Here is a 22,777-nt window from a genome sequence, read left to right on the forward strand (position 1 = left end):
AAACATATTTTTTTTGACAAAGGATGGTAGTTATTTTCAAAACTTTCGGGAATTATAAGATTCAATTCTTTTGAACACAATAAAATATAATAGCTAACAAATTAGAATTTGCAAACTTTCAAGACAGCAGAGCATAACCAGAACAAACTTAATTGGTAACCGTTACTACAGATTCTCACTTTCCAAAGGACATACCCGACTGCCTGTTTGCTACGCTTTGTCATTTCGGGAAACTTTTTATATTCGAAAGCTATACTTAAAGAAAAGATAATAACTGTGATTCCATAACATAAAATATTCACTTTTGTTGTGGATATTCAGCTTGCATTCAGAAACCTTATTAAAAAAGATGTGTTTTAATAGTTTGAATAAGCCTTTTTTTTCCTGAAGAGTTCGGAATAGGGATCTGTGTACCTGACATTAACAATCTGATGCGGGTAACAAAAAGCAAAGAACTCCAGCAATCACTTGTTCTTATCACCTGTAAAAGCTGCTGATTATGCTTCCAATCGCATACAGCCATTCAATACCCTAACTAAATAGCCCATGCATGAATGCATCATGCTCGAGCAGCAGTATAATCACACTTGTTGATAATAAAGTTATATCAGCACAGCAACAATAACACACCCAATATGCAAATCTTGTGAGTTGGGCTATATTCTACTTACAAACATGATTTTATTTTCTAATTGACCAATCAGTGTGAAGATTTATAGAATAATTTTTTAAAATTGGATTCTAATTGATTTACATTTTCTAAAAATTTTCTTAAATTTTAAATTAATTATGTTCTATTAAATTTTTGATCGATTTACTCAAACACTGTATTGAAAAGTATAAATCGAAAGATTGATTAATGTTATTTAGATTTAATTTGATTTATTGATTTTTTTTTTAACTTTCTTTTGAATTTGAAGAGATAAAAGGCTGGAAGTCTATTTTTATCTTGATGCATGTCATCTCTGACAATACTTATAAGGACATAGTAATAACTTCAGTAAAAAAAACTTTGGAAGAAAATAAATGTTGCGGCTTGCAAAAAAACTCTTTCTATTTTCATCGCGACGAAAGAAGAACCTTAATGCTATGAATAAAATATGACACGAATTCAAAAAGAAATGTGTGTCCAATACTGACCTCTCATTTGAGGCTCAATGTGAGTGATTAGGTGCCTCAAGAGGATTATTTTTGCTAACTCTCTGCATTTAATTCAATACTTTGATGAAGTACTGTCTATCTAAGGGGTATGGAAATCGAAGTTCTAGTCGGGTTCTACCTAGGGTGCTAAAAAGGATTTACTGGGGTAATTTAGTAAGTGTTGAAACTATCACCGTGTGTAATCGTCTTGTACAATTACCAAAAGATTAGTATATGATCCAGTGAACTTTTTAAAATACTAACAGTCATTCAATTTTAGTTGCAAAAACTACTTGGTGAAATGCGTGACAGCTATGCTCAAACAAAGATTTGTGATTATAAGATTGAAAAGCCAAAAAGAAGTGATTGTAATCTCCCCCTAGAACCAGGCAAGTACATTATTTACTTTTGATGTAATTAATCTCATCAATCAGCTAGAAAAAAAAACAAATTGAATGGAATCAGAAAAGGAAAACTTTTGAGAAAAGTGTAACGCTTCAATCAATTGGTTATCAAACTTTTTTTCATGTAGCTTAGTATCCCGTTTTGTTAGTGTCCCATAAACGAAATACATATGTAATAAAGATTTATATTAATCATTTATTTGATATTTTTATTTCTTAAGCAATATATTTCTCTTTATAAGAATTAATGCCTATTAAAGTTACAGGGATTTATATGCCCCGAAAGGACTGATAATGCCCACTTTGAGAACGTGACATTTTGATCATAGTTGACTGTAACACCCTACACACGTAGGAGGGTTTTCGATCTAGACAGGGAAAAGGCGCTCTGGCGAGTGCCTCCTCTTAATATCTCGTTATTTTAAATATTTCAAAAAAATTCCGTATCTTTTGCGTAAAATGAGCGCAATGTTGCCTTTTTTGAAATTTACCCTACACAAGGGGCATGATTAGCGCGTGCGAATCTTTATCTTCTATTGTTAAAAATAATGTGTTACCACTAACAATATGAACATCATGAACGGTTTTTTACTGTTTTAAAAAGAAGAGTTGAGAGAAAGAGTCAAACTTTAGTGTAAAGAGCGTGGCGTTGATGGGGAAACATCCCCTTTCATATACGAAGTAATTTCTGTTCGTTTTAAGTTTTAATGTCGCTCCTTACTTTCAGTTAAAAAACTTGTTTTTTTATTATTTAATTTAAATACAGTAATGGCAATTGGGAAGTGTACGGACATTTTCAGTTTTTTTTGGTTTGGGGGGGGGTTATGTGGGAGGATCTTTCCTTGGGAGAAGAAGTCATGGGAGAAGAGAAATTCAATGAAAAGGGCGCAGGATTTTCTAGCATTACTATAAAAAAAAAACAATGGAAAAATAAACACGAAAAAGATTTTTCAACTGAAAGTAAGGAGTAGCATTAAAACTTAAAACGAAAAGAGATTATTACGCATATGAGGGGTTCTTCTCCTCCTAAATACCTCGCTCTTTATGCTAAAGTACCTTTAGTAATTTCAAGTATTTATTCTACGTCCTTTCTGATCCAGGGGTCATTCTTAAGGAATTGGGACAAAACTTAAGTTTTAGTGTAAAGAGCGAGGTATTAACGAGGGGACAAACCCCCTCAAATACATAATAAAAATATAAGAATATGGAAGTTTGTTACGTGAGTTAATTCTTAAGTTACTTATAATTTTTACTAATAAAAACTTTCTTTAAAAATTAAAAGTTCTAGTTGCTTTTTTAAGTAACCAAAATTGGAGGGCAACTAGGCCTCCTTCCCCACCCCCTATTTCTCAAAATCGGCTGATCAAAACTAAGAGAATGCCATTTAGCTAAAAAAAAAGGAATCAATATGCAAATTTCATTTTAATAATTCATGTGCGGAGAGCCAAAATCAAACATGCATTAATTCAAAAACGTTCAGAACTTAAATAAGAAAAACTTGTTTTTATAACTGAAAGTAAGGAGCGACATTAAAACTTAAAACGAACGGAAATTACCCCGTGTATGAAAGGGGCTGTTCCCTTCTCAACGCCCTGCTCTTTACGCTAAAGTTTTTTACTGTTTAATAAAGTAACATTGAGAAAAAGAGTCAAACTTTAGCGTATAGAGCAGGACGTTGAGAAGGGAACAGCCCCTTCTATTACTATTATTACTACTACTACTACTGCTACTACTACTACTACTACTACTACTACTACTACTACTACTACTACTACTACTACTACTACTACTACTACTACTACTACTACTACTACTACTACTACTACTACTACTACTACTACTACTACTACTACTACTACTACTACTACTACTACTACTATTACTACTACTACTACTACTACTACTACTACTACTACTACTACTACTACTACTACTACTACTACTACTACTACTACTACTACTACTACTACTACTACTACTACTACTACTACTACTACTACTACTACTACTACTACTACTACTACTATTACTACTACTACTACTAGTACTAATACTTCTACTACTACTACTACTAATTCGACTTTTACTAATACTGTTACTGCTACTACTACTACTGATGCTACTTCTTATAGGCTACTACTAATACTACTACTACTACTACTACTACTTTACTTCAACTACTACTACTACTGCTATTACTACTATTACTACTACTGCTGCTACTGCTACTACTACTACTATTACTGCTACTACTACTATTACTACTATTACAACTACTACTACTACTACTACTACTACTACTACTCTTAATGCTACTACTACTACTATTTCGACTATTACTACTGCTTTTACTACTGCTATTGCTACTATTACTACTGCTACTACTACTACTGATGCTACTTCTTATAGGCTACTACTAATACTACTACTACTGCTACTAATACTACTACTAAGTAAATCAAAAGAGTTTAGGGGAAGCCAAGTTTTCAAAATGGCATGGATGTAATATATCAAAAGCAGGTTCATGCTATATTGCACGATCAGCTAAGGGTTTTAGGCTGGAACTAAATCAAAAGACCCTATGTGTATTAAAGGATGTCAAAAGTAGTGTATTTGTGGTTTCTAAGGAACCTCTAAATTTAATATGTTAAAACTTTCAGGGTATATTGAAGGGGATGTTTAGCTAACTTTAAAGAAACAATTTGTGTCCATTTTCTCAAAATTGCTCATCTGCAATATCTCAGGAATGACTAAGTGTATTAATTTGAAGCTTTCAGGGCGGGTTGATGGGAACGTAAGACACTATACCCATTCAAGCTTGTCAAAATGCTGTAGGTTTATCTGCGATATCTCAAGAACGACTAAAAGAATTAAATTGAAACTTTCAGGACTTGTTGAGCGGATGGTCGATTAATATGTGTCTGTATTCAATTTTGTAATATGAAGGAGGTTAAAATGGCTTCAGTCCTATAGAAGCCCAGAGACTGTGTAGTTTATCAATCCATTTTTGAATGATGTTCCATTGACAAAGTTCTATAGAACAACTATTGTTAAAATTTGAAGCATTTTTTTTTTCTTCAAAATATAAACAACAAGCCAAAATCTTGATTATTAAGGGAAAAACCCAATAAAGCTTTATAAATACTCTTTATATTAACCAATAAAAGACAAACTGGAATTCAAAACGAACAAAAACTAATTCAAAAATACTTTTTCAACAAATGAAGTTTCTCAAAGAAAATTTAATAGCTAAATTAATCCTTTAATTATAATTTTGTAATTTTTAATTTAATTATAGTTTTATAATTTAGTTTCTTATTTAATTACAATCCTTTAATCTTTTTAATCATTTTTTATAGATATTGATATTCATCAAGGTTTTCTTAACACTTTTCTATTGTTTCGGATTCGATATCTATTATTCAGTCACTAACTTGTAATTTGCTGTCTAAAACAGTGAGTAGTAAATGACAGTCGCACTTCTACAATTGTAGATATTAATTCGCTAGCCACCAAAACAGGCTCTTTGATAGATATTAAATAAAAAAAAAAGTTTTTTTTAAAGGAAAGTACGGAGCGGCATTAAAACTTAAAACGAACAGAAACTACTTCGTATATGAAAAGGGCTGCCTCTTCATCAACGCCCCGCTCTTTAGGCTAAAGTTTGACTCTTTCTCTTAACTCTACTTTTTAAAACAGTAAAAAACTTTAGTGTTAAGAGAGAGGCCTTGACGAGGAAGCAGCCCCTTTCATATACGAACTAATTTTTGTTCGTTTTAAGTTTTAATGCCGCTCCTTAGTTTCCGTTAAAAAAAACTTGTTTTTTTTTATTTAATTTCCGAACGTTTTTGAAGAAATGCATGTTTTGATTTTGGCTCTCCGCAGATGAATAATTAAAACGAAATTTACCTATTTATTTTTTTTAGCTAAATGGCTTTCACCTAGTTTTGATAGAATGATTTTGAGAAAAAAAGGAGCGGGGTAGGAGGCCTAGTTGCCCTCCGATTTTTTGGTTACTTAAAAAGGCAACTAGAACTTTTAATTTTTTATGAATGTTTCTTTAGTAAAAGATATACGTAACTTACAAATTAGCTTACGTAACGAACTTCTGTGTTCTCATGTTTTTATTACGTATATGAGGGAGTTCACCCCCTTGTCAGTACCTCGCTCTTTATACTAAAGCTTAAATTGTGTCCCAATTTCTTAAGAATGACCCCTGAATCACAAAAGCCGTAGAATAAATAGTTGAGATTACTAAAAATACTTTAGTGTAAAGAGCGGGGTATTAGGAGGAATTGAGCCCATCACATGCGTAATAATTTCTGTTCGTTTTAAGTTTTAATACTTCTCCTTACTTTCAGTAAAAAAACTTTTTCATATTTATTTTTTCATTGTTCTTTTTTTAATAATGCTAGAATCCCGCGCTCCCTTCATAAAAATTTTCTTCCCCCATTACAAATTCCTCAAAGGAAAGTTCCCCCAGAATATCACCCTCTTCTCACCGCCCCCCCAACCAACCTAAAAATCCCCCTGAAAACGTCTGTACACTTCCAAATAACCATTACTAAAATCCTGCGCTCCCTTCATGAAACTTTTCTTCCTCCATGACAAATTCCTCCAAGGAAAGTTCCCCCAACATATTACCCTCTTCTCAACCCCCCAAACTAAAAATCCCTCAGAAAACGTCTGTACGCTTCCAAATAAACATTATTATATGTAAGCACTGATCGAAGTTTGTAACTTGTGGCCCCTCCTACGGGGATTGTGGGGGAGTAAGTCTTCCGCAAAGTCATAGTTAAAAGGTTTTTTGACTACACTGAATAAAATGGCTTTCTCAGAATTTTGATTCGGTGACTTTGGGAAAATAATTAGCGTGGGAGGGGGCCTAAGTGCCCTAAAAAAATTTTCGTCACTTGAAAAGGGCACTATAACTTTTCATTTCCGTTAGAATGACCCGTCTCGCAAGATTGTAGGACCACTGGGTCGATACGATCACCCCTGGAAAAAAATAAAATAAAATAACAAACAAACAAATAAACACGCATCCTTGATAGCCTACGCCTTCTGGCAAAAAATTCCACAATTTGTAGATAAGAGCTTGAAACTTTTACAATAGGGTTCTCTGATATGCTGAACTTGATGGTGTGATTTTTGTTAAGATTCTTTGACTTTTAGCGGTTGTTTCCCCGTATTTTCTAAAATAAGGCAAAGTTTCTCAGACTCGTAACTTTTGATGGGAAAGACTAAACTTGATGAAACTTACATATTTAAAATCAACACTAAAATTCGATTTGACGTAGCTATAATTATAAAAATTCCATTTTTTTAGTTTTGGTTACTATTGAGCCGGGTCGCTCCTAACTACAGTTCGTTACCACGAATTGTCTGATTAATATTTCTCAAGTACTTCTTAATAGTGTTCGTTTGCTTTGTAGTTAGACGAGCAGAATTAAACTCAAATATTGTTCAAGCGTAAAAGGTGCACAAACTACTATAAATAAACATATCTAGCCCAAAACAGCAAAAACTAGAACACTGATTAAACCAAACTAAGAACAACAAGAGCTAAGAGCTCATATGGCACTTGTGACGAGGCATGAAGAGCTAAGAGCCAAGAGATCATATGGTATGAGCTCTAACAAAATTCTATGAATCAATAGATTGATTTAAAAGGAAAATAAGAGGCTTAATGTCGGTCAGGATTTAAAATAAGAGCTCTGAGTCACGATGTCCTTCTAAATATCAAAATTCAATAAGATCCGATCACCCACTCGTATGTTGTAAATACCTAATTTTTCTAATTTTTCCTCTCCCTTTAGCCCCCCAGATGGTCGAATCTGGGAAAACGACTTTATCAAGTCAATTTGTGCAGCTCCCTGACACGCCTACCAATTTTCATCGTCCTAGTACGTCCAGAAGCACCAAACTCGCCAAATCACTGAACCCCTCCCCCAACTCCACCAAAGAGAGCGAATACAGTACGGTTCTGTCAATCACGTATCAAGGGCATTTGCATATTCTATCCACCAAGCTTCATCCCGGTTCCTCCACTCAAAGTGTTTTCCAAGATTTCCCCCTCCAACTCCCCCCAATGTCCAAAGATCTGGTCTGGATTTGAAATAAGAGCTCTCAGACATGAATTCCTTCTAAATATCAAATTTCATTAAGATCCGATCACCTATTCGTAAGATAAAAATACCCCGATTTTCACGTTTTCCAAGAATTCTGGTTTCCCCCTCCAATTCCCCCAATGTCACAGGATCTGGTCGGAATTTAAAATTAGAGCTTTAAAGCACAAGATCCTTCTAAATATCAAATTTCATTAAGATCTGGTCACCCTATCGTAAGTTACAAATACCTCAATTTTCAAGATTACCCCCCGCCCCCCAACTCCACCAAAGAGAGCAGATCCGGTCCGGTTGTGTCAGTCACGTATCTTAGACAGGTTTTTAGTCTTTCCATCCAGTTTCATCCTGATCTCACTGCTTTAAGTATTTTCTAAGATTTGTGCCCCCCCCCCCCCAACTGCCCCCTAATGACGCTGGATCCGGCTGAGATTTAAAATAAGAGATCTGAGTTGCGAGGTCCTTCTAAATGTGAAGTTTCATGAAGATCCGATTACTCCTTCGTAAGTTAAAAATGCGTCATTTTTTCAAATTTTTCAGAATTAACCCCCCCCCCCCCCAATGGAGCGGATCCGTTCCAATTATGTAAATCACGCATTTGAGACTTCTGCTTATTTTTCTCACCAAGTTTCATCCCGATCCCTCAAATCTAAGTGTTTTCCATCATTTTAGGTTTCCCCACCCACAACTCCCCCCAATGTTACCAGATCCGGTCGGGACTTAAAATAAGAGCTTTGAGACACGATATCCTTCTAAATATCAATTTCATTGAGATCCGATCACCCGTTCGTAAGTTAAAAATACCTCATTTTTTCGAATTTTTCAGAATTAACCCCCCCCCAACTACCCCAAAGAGAGCGGATCCGTTCCGGTTATGTCAATCATGCATCTAGGACTTGTGCTTATTTTTCCCACCAAGTTTCATCCCGATCCCTCCACTCTAAGTGTTTTCCAAGTTTTAGGTTTCCCCCTCCCAACTCCACCCCAATGTCACCAGATCCGGTCAGGATTTAAAATAAGAACTCTGAGACACGATATCCTTCTAAATATCAAATTTCATTGAGATCCGATCACCCATTCGTAAGTTAAAAATACCTTATTTTTTCTAAATTTTCAGAATTGACCCTCCCCCCCCCCAACTACCCCAAAGAGAGCGGATCCGTTCTAGTTATGTCAATCTTGTATCTAGGACTTGTGCTCATTTTTCCCACCAAGTTTCATCCCGATCCCTCCACTCTAAGTGTTTTCCAAGTTTTAGGTTCCCCCTCCCAACCCCAACCCCCATGTCACCAGATCCGGTCGGATTTAAAATAAGAGCTCTGAGACACGATATCATTCTAAATATCAAATTTCATTGAGATCTGATCACCCATTCGTAAGTTAAAAATACCTCATTTTTTCTATTTTTCAGAATTAACAACCTCCTCCCCCCCCCCAACTACCCCAAAGAGAGCGGATCCGTTCCGGATATGTCAATCATGTATCTAGGACTTGTGCTTATTTTTCCCACAAAGTTTCATCCCAATCCCTCCACTCTAAGTGTTTTCCAAGTTTTAGGTTTCCCCTCCCAACTCTCCCCTCCCCCCAATGTCACCAGATCTGGTCGGGATTTAAAATAACAGCTCTGAGACACGATATCCTTCCAAACATCAAATTTCATTAAGATCTGATCAACCGTTCGTAAGTTAAAAATACTTCAATTTTTCTATTTTTTCCGAATTAAGGGGCCCTCCACTCCCCCCCAGATGGTCAAATCGAGAAAACGACTATTTCTAATTTAATTTGGTCCCGTCCCTGATATGCCTGCCAAATTTCATCGTGCTAGCTTACCTGGAAGTGCTTAAAGCAGCAAAACCGGGACCGACAGACCGACAGAATTTGCGATTGCTGTATGTCACTTGGTTAATACCAAGTGCTATAAAAATGAACTACCACAAACAGGAAAAGGGCTAAGCCCCTGTACCTTCTAAAGACCAGAGCGTAATATGCGCTATACTCAAAACTAACTGTAAATAAGAAGCTACGCGAATCAATGCTAACCGAAACTTTAAAGAAGGAGATTTTGATAGCAGTAGGTATATCAAAAGAATTGGCTTATTATGCTGAGTCCGAATATAAAATATTCATTAACTTTAATATCGGTCAAATGCTACGAACTTCAGAAATTTGCCTGAAATTTGGAAAACAGGGCACGCTCTAAAACTCCAGGAATCTTAATGAAAATCGTCCCATCAGATTTAACAAAACATAGAACCCTATTGTAGAGGCTTCCCGCTCCTATCTGCAAAAATGTGTAATTTTGAATTGCTTTTCGCCATATTGTTCAACATAGTTGAAAGGTCCAGTACGTATGCCTTTGGAGATGAAATGACCCCTACAGCTCCTGGGGAAAGGTCTTTAAATTGTAAATTTTGCCATTGTTTAGATCATTAAATTTATAGGTCTTTAAATTACAATTTTTGAACGGAGGGCGGGGTGGTGAATTTTCTCCTGGGGGTTTCCAGTATTTTCCATGGCGGGGGAAGTTTCTGGGGGTGAGCTTTTCAGGGGAATATTACACTGGGAGAATTCACCAGGATTCCTGTACGAAACTATTTCTATTTGCCTTAGTTTTTATTTGCCGACTCAAATTTATAAGTGGGGATTTTAAGGGGAGTTGTTCGGGGGGAAATTTTAACAGAGTCGGCATTGTCTAGAGTATCTTTCTGTAGGGGGCAGGGATTTTGCACGGGTGGAATACTTCAATAGAGGGTTTTCCACGGGATAGATTCTTCTGGGCAATTTTTTTTGCAGGAGCAACTTTCTATTTGGGCGTGGGGGTATCTGTAGGAAAACTAAGGAGGGGATTTCCAGCATGGTTTTTAGAAACAAAGAGAAATGAAAGTTTTTTTTCAAATAAATGAGCGATAATAAAAATTTTCACCCAGAATCGTCTGCATGAAATTTTCCCGGGGGAATTCTCTGGCAGAGGGGGGAGAGTATTTCGCATAGAAAAACCTTTCCATGGAGGAAAGATCATTTTTGTAAAGGGAAGAAATTTTTCATAGAGAGAGCAAGATTTTCTAGCATTATTTAAAAACGATAAGAAATTAAATTTAAAAAAAAATAAGTTTTTTCAACTGAAGGTAAGGAGTAACATCAAAACTTAAAACGAACAGAAATCATTACGAATTTGAGAGATGCCCTTCCTGAGTATCTCACACTTTACGCTAAAGTCCGACTTTTTGTTCCTAATATTTAAGAATGAATGCTGAAACGCAAGGGCATTTTAACTAGAACAATAAGCTTTTTTAGAATAAAAAAAAACTTTAGCGTAAAGAGTGAACAATTAATGAGGTTCAGCCCCCTTCATATATGTACAAATTTCTGTTCGTTTTAAGTTTTGAATTTGATCCTTCCTTTCAATGAAAAAAAAATTTTTTTTTTTAATTTTAATTCGTAGTACTAGGGCTGCTTCAGTCGGAAAGCATATGTACATCAGGATGCGCATCTTGTTTTGCTGAACGTGCAAATTAACTACCTGACTTTCCAGTTGAGAAAAATTGTAAATGGTACAGTGATAACCCGGAAGCTGTAAATGCAACCTTTTTAATGTCCTATCTTTCAGCACTTAATCTCCTTTTGATTATTAAATGAATTGGTCGGAGCATTTCATTCAACTGTCATCAAGAATGGAAAATATCTATTGAATATCCCACTTTGGACAAGGAATAGGCGTGATTCAAATAAATGTAAAAAATGGCGGATCCTCAGAACGTGTTCATGGACAGAATCAGCTTTCCCAGTTTTATATTCCTGTTTAACCAAGCAGGCCACTAAAGAATTATTGGCCACCGCTTTCGGCGACTAATTTTGTGGCAGATGTGTTTTTTTCACGTCTTTTTGTTTTTCCAGATTTAACCAGAATCATGTCCAAATCTAGAGATTTCGATGAGCTACTATTTACATGGAAAGCCTGGCATGATGCTTCTGGTCAACCAATCAGAGAAAAATTTAATCGCTACGTTGAACTTTCTAATGAAGCCGCCAGTTTAAATGGTAAGTTCACGTTAAGTTCCTAAAATGATCAAGCTGATATTTCTTAAGAGAAACGATAAAATTTTTTTAGCACAAATAATAGACATTAAGAGGTTGGGAACAAGTTGACATTTCGGATATTGGCCCTAAAAGCCACGCCCATTATGCATCCTTAGCAGGGAGCACAATAAGGGATTTAGTAGTTAGATTGTAAAAAAAAGCCAAAAAATCCCAGCCATGTTATGTTACTACTGAAAAATTTGTTTTAAATATGTATGTCCATATCCATTTTCATTGGAAGAGGGGTTACGGTTTAGGTTGAATATTTCAGATTACGGTAAAGAGGCCTTATTTGGTCAGCAATGGGGTGGGGTACAACCAAATAAATCTTCCGCGCAGACTCAAGCCATAACTCAGATATTACACCTTATTTTACTGGCCTACCTGGCAGAAGGGCTTCAGGTTTGATCCCTCTTTGCACTCAGCATGTGATTAACTAGTAAATGAAAGTATTCACTTTACTGTTTTCAGTTGAGAAAACTGTTTTTTTTTTTAATTTCGGACTTTTTTTAAATAATGCCAGGAAATCTGTCTACCTTTCCATAGAAAATTCCTTCCCTCCACGGAAAATCCCTCCGTGGAAAGTTCTTCCAACGTATAATACCCCCCCCCCCCCCTTGCCAAGGAAATTCTCCCCAGACAATTCACTTCTAGCTGCAAACTCCCCCAAGAGATTTCTTGCGGACGACTCCGGGTGTAATATTTTTCTTAGCGCAATTCCATTTGAAAAAAAAGAATAATTTCCGATTGATTTAATACGAACAGCCGAAAATCCTCTCCTCCTTGGAAAATTTTCCCTGCAAAAACCCTTTCCAGGCCCCTAGAAATAAGTTATTCCCGCGGAATAGTCCCTATAGAGAATTTATCCCCTGGAAAAGTCATCCCTGGAATTTTCCAGTGGAAAATACTCATAACCTCCCCCTTACGAATGATACTCTAGACAATTCCAACCAAGTAAAAATTTCTTCTAGGAAAAATCCCCTTTACATCATCACATGTAAAATTGTTTCGGCAAAGAGAAAGTAAGACAAACAAAAATAATGTCGTATAGGAGTTCTGGCATATTCCCCCAAAGTAAATTTACCCTTGAAAGTTCATCCCGCGGAAACTTTCATCCCCACGGAAAATTTTACCCGTGAAAAATGCTTAAGTATAGCAATCTCCCCCCCCCCCCGAACAAAAATGTCTAATAATAAATATTATCAGCATACAATGGAAAAATTTCATTACTTACTGACCTTTCCCCAGGGACTTTGGGGGGGGGGGTAGTGTTAACCCCAAAAATAAATTTACTGGACATTTCAACTATTTTGAACGAAATTCCTATCTAACAATTTTGATCGGGCTACTTTGATGAAAAAGGGGGAGTGGGAGTGGGGGATAGTTGCCTTCCAATCTTTTTTTCACTTAAAAAGGGCACTAAAACTTTTAATTTTCGTTCGAATGAGCCCTTTCCCGATATTCTAGGACTATTTGCTCTATAAGATCATTCCTGGAGAAAACAAACAAATAAACACGGATCCTTGAATTTTTTTCTGGCAAAAAATACAAAATTCCACACTTTTGCAGATAGGAGCTTAAAACTTCCGCAATAGGGCTCTCGAATACGCTGAATCTCATGGTGTGATTGTCATTAAGGTTCCCTGAACTTTTAGGGGTTTTTGCTTCCTTTTTCGAAAACCAATAGCTTTCCTCAGGCTCGTAGCATCTGATGGGTAGCGCTCAACTTATTTAATCCTATATATTTGGAATCAGCATAAAAATGCAATTCTTTTTATGTGTTTATTGATACCAGAATTTGCTTTTTAAGAGTTTCAGTTTGATTACAATGAACTGTTTGATCCGAATTTTTCACAAAGGTTTCCAGCTTAACAGAAAATTCTACAAAAATTTAATTGGCTCAAATTAGAACAATTTAAATTTTGGTATTTGTAGAATCTCATTGTGAATGAGATTTAACTCTTTTTTCCTTAGCCATACCTGCACACAGAAGGGTAGAGAAGTTGAGAATCCACAAATAAGACTGGACTAGAGAAATCTACAAGAAAAGTGAAGTAGTTTGCTCAAAAAACAAATTTTGGGGTCATAGTTGTTGCTGTCATAGATACTTTTACTAAAAGACAGAGAGAATTGACGAAAAGGATATAAAGAAACACAGTAAAAAAAGTCAATAATGTAAAATAAGTAAGCACTAAAAATACACGATAAAGCAGGATGGAATGTCAAGTGCTTTATGATAATTAAATAAAAAAAACAAGTTTTTTTTAAATGAAAGTAAGGAGCGACATTAAAACTTAAAACGAACAGAAATTATTCCGTATATGAAGGGGGCTTTTCCTCCTCGACACCCCGCTCCTTGCGCTAAAGTTTGATTCTTTCTCGCAACTCTACTTTTTAAAACAAATAAAAAACTTTAGCGAAAGGAGCGGGGCTTTTTAAAGCTTTCATTTAAAAAAAAACTTGTTTTTTTTTAATTTCTGAAAGTTTTTGAATTAATGCATGTCCGATTTTGGCTCTCCGTACATAAATTATTAAAATAGAATTTGCATATTAATTCTTTTTTTGGCTAAATGACTTTCTCTTAGTTTTGATCAGACGATTTTGAGAAATAAGGGGTGGGGAAGGAGGCCTAGTTGCCCTCTAATTTTTCGGTTACTTAAAAAGGCAACTAGATCTTTTAATTTTTAACGAACGTTTTTATAAGTAAAAAAAATACGTAACTTAAGAATTAACTTACGTAACAAACTTTTATATTCTTATATTTTTGATTATATATATGAGGGAGTCGGTCCCCTCGTTAATACCTTGCTCTTCACACTGAATCTTGTTTTATCCCAATTCTTTAAGAATGACCCCTGAATCAGAAAGGCCGTAGAATAAATAGTTGAAATTACTTAAAAGTTTTTTAGCACAAAGAGCGAAGTATTTATCTCCTCCTAAATACCTCGCTCTTTATGCTAAAGTATTTTTAGAACAACTCATATGCGTAATAATCTCTGTTCGGTTTAAGTTTTAATGCTTCTCCTTACTTTCAATTGAAATAACTTTTTCATGTTTATATTTTCATTGTTTTTTTTTTTTTTATAGTAATGCTAGAAAATCCTGCGCCCTTTTCATTGAATTTCTCTTCACCCATGGAATATTCCTCCAAGGAAAGATCCTCCCATATAGCTCCCTCCCCTGAACCCCACACCCAAACCAAAAAAATCCCCCTGATAACGTCGGTACACTTCCCAGTAACCATTACTGTATGTAAACATTGGTCAAAGTTTGTAACTTGCAGCCCCTCCCCCAGGGACTGTGGGGGGTAAGTCATCCCCAAAGACATAGTTATTATGGTTTTCGACTATGCAGAGCAAAATGGCTATCTCAAAATTTTGACCCGTTGACTTTGGGAAAAAAATGAGCGTGGGAGGGGGCCTAGGTGCCCTCCAATTTTTTTGGTCACTTAAAAAGGGCACTAGAACTTCTTATTTCCGTTAGAATGAGCCCTCTTGCAACACTTTAGGACCACTTGGTCGATACGATGACCCCTGGGAAAAAAATCAAACAAAACAAATAAACATGCACCCGTGATTTGTCTTCTGGCAAAAAATACGAAATTCCACATTTTTGAAGATTGGACCTTGAAATTTTTTCTATAGGGTTCTCTGACACGCTGAGTGCGATGGTGTGATTTTCGTTAAGATCCTATGAGGATCCTTTTAGGGGGTGTTACCCCCTAATTTCCAAAATAAGGCAAATTTTCTCAGGCTCGTAACTTTTGATGACGAAGACTAAATGAAACTTATATATTATGATGATGATATATATGATGTGACTTATATATATGATGAAACTTATATATTTAAAATCAGCATAAAAATCCGATTCTTTTGATATATCTTTTAGCATCGAAATTCCGTTTTTTAGAGTTTCGTTTACTATTGAGCCGGGTCGCTCCTTACTACAGTTCGTTACCACGAACTGTTTGATTTTTAAAATGCCCCTACGCAAAATTTGAATCGTAGATAATGAGTAAAAAGTTGATATTTGCTTTTTTAGAATAGAAAATTTTTCTATGAAACATTGCGATGATAACACGCAGTATAAAGACAATACGAAAATGAATAAGCAATTTAAAAAAATGAGCTTGCAAGATTAAATGTCAGGGGCTCTCATGTGCCTTTCTAGTTGGCATCTGGCTACATTTCAATTCAATGTCAATCTCTAGAAGAGATACAAATTCCTTGTATAGGTTATATTTTTGTATTTTTCACGCGATTGTAAACAGTGAGCTTAAAACTAAAAGCGAACAAATATCATCCTAAATACAAGAGGGGGCTGTAAGCCTATCACTTTTTGGGCTTATATCTAATTTACGCTTTAATAACAATAGTACACATTTTCATAAGAGTGCTTAATCGCACTTAAATAAAAAAACAAATTTTTTCAACGGAAAGTAAGAAGCAACATTAAAACTTAAAACGGGAAGAATTATTACATATATGATGGGGTTGTCCCCTCCTCAATACCTCGCTCTTTGCTCTAAAGTTTGGCTTTTTGTTCTAAATGGCCGAAAATCAGCCACAGAATTGGCCAGAAAATCTGGCTACAAAATCGACTACATATTTTTTTTCTTAAAATTTACGCATTGAAATTTCTGGCCACAAGAAAAATCCAAAAAGATCACAATCTAAAAGCAGAATTTGTATTTTTCTCAGGGAGGTCACATCGAACCTGTGATGACGCAAAGACATCAAGAAGAGGTTCATATTGCCGGAGGTTGGAAGGCAAGCGATTACGAGAATCAACATATATAAGCCCGCCACTTAGTCGTGCCGGGGCTTAGCCTTGGGATCGGCCAAAAATAGATGTTTTTTCTTTATATGAGGTGGTTGCCCCCTCCTATATACTTTGCTTTTTACACTAAAGTATTTTTTGAATTTGAAAAAAAGTTTATTTTTCTAATAAAAATCATTATTCATTAATATTATTATTCATAGAAAATATTGATAGAAAATACCTTGGTATTTGACAGCAAATACCTTGCGACTGTGGAAATTACTGTGTTGGCAGGGCCCATCAGAGTCTAGAAAAACGGCTACACCAGCATAAAAAAGATATGGACAAGGCATTAATTTCAAATAGTTCTAATTACTCCTTTAATTCTGCTTTAGGTTGGCATATATTTAACAATCCCACCCACACGATACTTTTTGAAAAATATTCACTCATTAGTAATGATTTGGGATAAAACACGTGGTTCGGGAATCAATCGAAATTAGTCTCAAAATAAATAATAATATTTATTTGAATAGAGACTTGGGGGAATACTCCCTAAATTATTCATACTAAAACCTAATTAAAAATGATCTAACAAAATATTTTATTAAACCAATTGATAATATTATTGGGGCCAGTTACAAAGAGACCTTTGAGGCAGGCTGCCAAAAATGCAAGGTTAGCCTTGAAAACTTGCATTTAATCATTTTGTTCTGTTTTGTTTGAATGAATTTGTCATCTCACTTCATTCTATTTATCAGTCCTGGTTGAACTTCGTTGAAGTAAGGATGCTAGGGCTGTTTTTTTTTAAAGTTTTTAAAAAACATTATTAGTTTTAATTCTCACATTTTAATGTAATTTATATGTTTATATATATCATTCTATTTATTAGTCCTGGTTGAACTTCGTTGAAGTAAGGATGTTAGGGCTGTTTTTTTTTTAAGTTTTTAAAAAACATTATTAGTTTTAATTCTCATATTTTAATGTAAATTTATATGTTTATATATATTTTTTTTCTCGTATTGTGCTGAAGACGGCCCTTGGACACAAGGCCAAAATATCCACTGAATTGATTTCCACTGTCTTGAAAAGATTTTCCTTATTGTTTCTACTTTCTTCTTGTTTGAAATGTGATCATAAATATGAATTTAATCATATGATTTTTCTTGTCAATCATATGTTTCTTTTGATATATATATATATATATATATATATATATATATATATATATATATATATATATATATATATATATATATATATATATATATATATATATGTAGTGTCTGTCCGTCTGTTACACTATCTTCTACAGAAAAAGAAACTAAAAAAACTAAAAAAAAAACTAAAAGAAAACTGTAAAAGAGGAAAAAAAAACTAAAATGTACCGTCTGTCCGTCTGTTACACTATCTGCTATAAAAAAAAGGAAAAAACTGGAAAAAAAACTAAAAAAACTAAAAAATTAAAAAAACTAATAAACTAAAAGAAAACGTAAAAAAACTAAAAAAAAGAAAAAAAGAAAAGAACTAAAAGAAAACTGAAAAAAAGGTAAAAAAATACTAACAAAACTAAAAAAAGTTAAATAATTAATTACAATAAAATTGTAATAAAATAAAATTATCTATATATATAAAAATTTAGCAAGGAATTGGAATAATAAGGAATTTATTATATTTTAATAAGGAATTAAAGAAATTCGTAAGGAATTGGGACAAAATTCAAACTTTAGCCTAAAGATCGAGGTGTTGAGAAAGGGGTAATCCCCTTCACATACGTAATAATTTCTGTTCGCTTTAAGTTTAATGTTTCTCTGTATTTTCAGTTGAAAAAACTTCTGATCCTCTGAATTTCCGATCGTTTTTTAATAATATCAGGAAATCTGGCCTATCATTTGTTGAGAAATCCTCTCCCTACCGTATAATCCTCAAGAAAATTAAATCCCGGTGAAAATTTACCCCGGATAATTATCCTTAATAACTCCCACATGTAAAATTGAGATGGAAAAGAGAGAGCGACATATAAAAAGACATATAAAAATAAATTTTGTGTAGGAATTCTAGCAAATTACACCAGTGCATATTTCCCCTGACAAGTTCACCTTCATGGAAACCTCCCTCCTGATGGAAAATGTTCCCCGTAAAAAAAAATCACAGGCAAATATTTGACCCCCATCCTCCACCCAAAAATTTAACCCTACTTCCCATAAACAAACACTGCGTAAACGATGGGCAAATTTCATAACTTAAAGAACTTTCCCCTGGGGTTATCGAAGGAGGGATTTATGTTACATCAAGGCACATGGTTGTCGGGCTTTTCAAATAAGATGAACAAAATGGCTATCTCAAAATTTTTATCAGACGATTTTGGATAAAGAGGGGGCCTAATTGCCCTCAAATCTTTTTGGTCACTTAAAAAGGGCACTAGAACTTTTAATTACCGTTTGACTGAGCCCTCTCACAGTATTCTAGGCCCTTTTTCATGATACGATCACCCTTCAGGAGAAAAACCACGAACTAACACGCATCCGTGATCTTTCTTCTGGAAAAAAATACAAAATTCCACATTTAGGCAGATAGGAGCTTGAAACCTCTGCAGGAGGGTTTTCTGTTACGCTGAATCTGATGGTGTGATTTTCATTAAGATTCCATGACCTTTAGGGGGTGTTTCCCAAGTTTTCGAAAACTTGGCAAATTTTCTCAGGCTCTTAACCTTTACCTGGTAAAACTAAACTTAATGAAACTAAAATATTTCAAATCAGTATAATAAGCCAACTCCTTTGATATATCTATTGGTGTCAAAATTTAGTCTATTAGAGTTTCAGTGAATACTGAGCCGCATCACTCCTTACTTAAAGTTCATTACGAATTCTTGTTTTCCATAACTTAATTACTTAAAGTTCATTTCTCGTTTTCCATAGGGTAATGATTCAAGGTTCGGGTATGCCATCACTATTTTAAATTCCTTTATATGAAGTAATTACATCACATATGTGTCTGGGTCAATATGCAGTTACGACACCATATGGCATTATTTCAGTATCTGACTTTGATGTATAGTTTGTTACTTACGAAAGTAATAAGCTTCCACTTTTGTATTTATCTATGCGTTTAAGGTTATTAACATTAGTCACAAAAGAACTCATCCCTTGCTAACTGTAGCTAAGTAATAGATGGAGCGCCAGATTTAGGATTTTTTTTTAAGTCAATAAATTCAAGCCGAAAAATTAATTTAAATATAATCTTCTTTCTAAAAGAATGTGAGATTTAAACAGAAAATTATACTTCTGGGATTTCCTTATTATATTATATTTCTATACTATACTATATGCTTCTCTATTAAAACTATTCGTCTGATATTTTTGCTTGCATATTTAATTAATGAGGAAAAGCTATATCAGCGAATCCAACACAAAAATAGTTCAAAACTTCAGAATATATAAGTGACTTTGGAGATATAAACGTACAAACTTATAAAAAGTATAAGTGACATTCTTTCGGGGTTGATAGAGTGCAAAAATATACGAAGTTTATATTCTAAACGTCGCATAACTGTTATATCGATGTTCTAGACGTAACATAAATTCATAAATTTTTGTGGCCTTGGTAATGCGATCACCAGTATTTTTATACTATTTCAGATCTTTCTCTGCTTTTAAAACTCCATATGAGTGTTTCTGTTAAATAACATTTAAATACGTTCTAATGTAGTTCTAATACGTTCTGATACGTATATATACGTTCTAAATACGTTCTAATTTTAAATAAGTTCCAGGTTTGCACAGCGTGGCTGAAAGTAAATATCCACCAATGCTCATGTTGTTATAGAAAACCAAAATATTATTTCCACTAGCACTTTCACTACCTACATAAACACGAAATTTCACGTTTTTCCCCAGCAAGATGGTCTGGTTGCATGTGTATATATATTTCCCAAAGACAATCATGTCCCAATCCCTTAGATTCTGCTATTTGTACTAGATTGACTTTCTATTATCCCCGATTCAGGTATAATTGTTCATACGTTGCAAGTAAAATTTAGAAAGGGAATTAACGCTGCTTCAAGAATGAAAGGGCTGATCCATTCTCATCAAACAGTTCGTCGTAACAAACTGTAAGTAAGGAGTGACTCTGCCCAGTAGTAACTGGAACTCTAAAAAACGGAATGTGAATAACATTAGGTATGTCGAAAGAGTTTAAATTTTAATGCTGATTCCAAATTTATAAACTGCATTAAATTCAATGTTACACATCAAAAGCTAAGAGCCTGAGAAAATTTGTCTGATTTTCGAAAAAGGGAGGAAACACCCCCAAAGGTCAAGTGATCTTAATGAACACCACAATGTGGGATTGCTTTTCTTTGGAAGAAGAAAGATCACCGATGCGTGTTTATTTATTTTGTGTTTTTTTTTAGTTTCCAGGGGATTTTTCTAGGAGAAATGTTACACGGGGGGACGAAGATTTCCAGGCCTGATTTGAAAAACAGTCAGAAATTAAATTGAAAAAAAATTCGACTGGAAGTAAGGAGCAAAATTAAAACTTAAAACAAACAGAAATTATTATATATATATATACACACATATATATATATATATATATATATATATATATATATATATATATATATATATATATATATATATATATATATATATATGACAGGGGCTGCTCCATCCTCAACCCTTGCTTTTTATGCTAAAGTTTGACTTTTTGTCCTGAAATTTAGGAAAGACAACCCAAACACTAGGGCAAGGAAAATTGAGGAAAATGCCGAAGAAAAAACAAAAAACAAACGCAGAAAAACAACAAAACCAATTAAAAACTAATGAAAAAACAGGCAAAAAATGAAAGATAAATAAAATTAAATAAAAGGCCAAAATTACAAGAATTAAAATCAAATACCTAACAACAATAAAGTTGTTAGGTATTTGATTTTAGGTATTTGATTTAGTTATTTAAAGTTGTTAGGTATTTAAAGAGTATAGATGGAACCATACTTGTTTAAAGCACCTGCTAAATTTTTCTAGGCTTTTAAGTATATTTTCAAGTTTTAAGCTTAGAGTCTTCTGAGTTTTAAGTCTAAAGTCTTTTGGTTGGCTTAGCTGTTAGAAAAAATGAGTGGATGCCATCGTATCCATCAGTCAAAATTAAATTATTCAAGTTTCATTAAGCTTGAAGGGAGGCATACTAACATCCACCAATTACGAATTACGAATTGCTAATTACGAGAAGTTTTACACAGAGGCCCTTTATTGCTCTTATGGGCTTAAAGAAATGGTTGTCGTACTGCCATTTAAGTTTTAATTTATAACGGTTGGCTAATATTCATCACCAAGCCAGAAAACAAATAAAAGACAATTTGTAACCAAAATAGAAAGGAATGTTTGACTGTAGTTAGCATTATCAGGAACTGTAGTTAGCATCAGCAGGAATAAGTTCATAATCTTCAAATTCATCTGGTATAGATTGCAAGGTGGCTGGTGTGAACTGATTTGATTTATTACCAAAGTTAGTAACACAAAATCTACACGTGTCTACATTAAGTGGCTTAAACACTATGCAGGTAATTTTTTAGGCTAAATGCTTAAGTTACGTAGCGTTAAGTATAGCCTTTCACAATTCAAGCTTTTAAACACTAGGCTATAGCAAAAATCTATGGAACCATCATAATCAATGCATATGACCATCATAATTTTTACCAGCGAACTTTTAAAAAGTTAAAAATGGGGAATCCAGATAGATATTCAAGCTCTGTTCAAGCGTTAAAGACTTTCTGACAAAGAGTTATTTAATTATTTTCATATTTTGTTCAATCTCAAGATGTAAAATCTTAAGTTTTCCTATTGTGAAACCTCGTTCAGTATAGTGTGAAGGTACCTTTACTCTGAGGTAAATCTAACTGACTTTCCTTCGGGCTATCAACGTTACGCCATTAAGTTGTCATTTTTTAATAAAGATTTGCCACCAGTCTTGTTCTGAAATTAATTCCAGTATATAAAATAAAGGACAGCACAAAATGTCCGTCAAGCGCTATTTGTTGCAACTTAACTAATTTCGATTTTACTTTCGATGTACAACTTAGAGAGTGATTTATTGCCAGATTTTAACGGTCTATTTAAGTATACAAAAATATTAATTTATCTAAAATGCACGTAATGTGGCTAAATTTTTAATTTTTCTCTGCAGAAAATTATGGTCCATTATGATCGTCATTACAGCAGAAAATTGAGCATCAAGTAAAAAACTGCTAACTTTTTTGAAAAGATTTGG

The 22,777-nt window shown here is 34.2% G+C and overlaps 1 protein-coding gene across 1 annotated transcript in view; it reads left to right on the forward strand.

The window, feature by feature from the left end:
• Positions 1–1,420: 1,420 nt before the first annotated feature.
• LOC136042421 (angiotensin-converting enzyme-like) overlaps positions 1,421–22,777 on the forward strand; it is a gene marked incomplete at its 5' end in the record, with an annotated part of 72,532 nt that continues 51,175 nt past the window's right edge. The window contains 2 exon segments of the mRNA XM_065727397.1: positions 1,421–1,529; positions 11,564–11,707. Of these exon segments, the coding sequence (XP_065583469.1) occupies positions 1,421–1,529; positions 11,564–11,707 (253 nt within the window).

This window comes from Artemia franciscana, unplaced genomic scaffold (genome assembly GCF_032884065.1).
Source record: "Artemia franciscana unplaced genomic scaffold, ASM3288406v1 Scaffold_1270, whole genome shotgun sequence".
NCBI lineage: Eukaryota > Metazoa > Arthropoda > Branchiopoda > Anostraca > Artemiidae > Artemia > Artemia franciscana.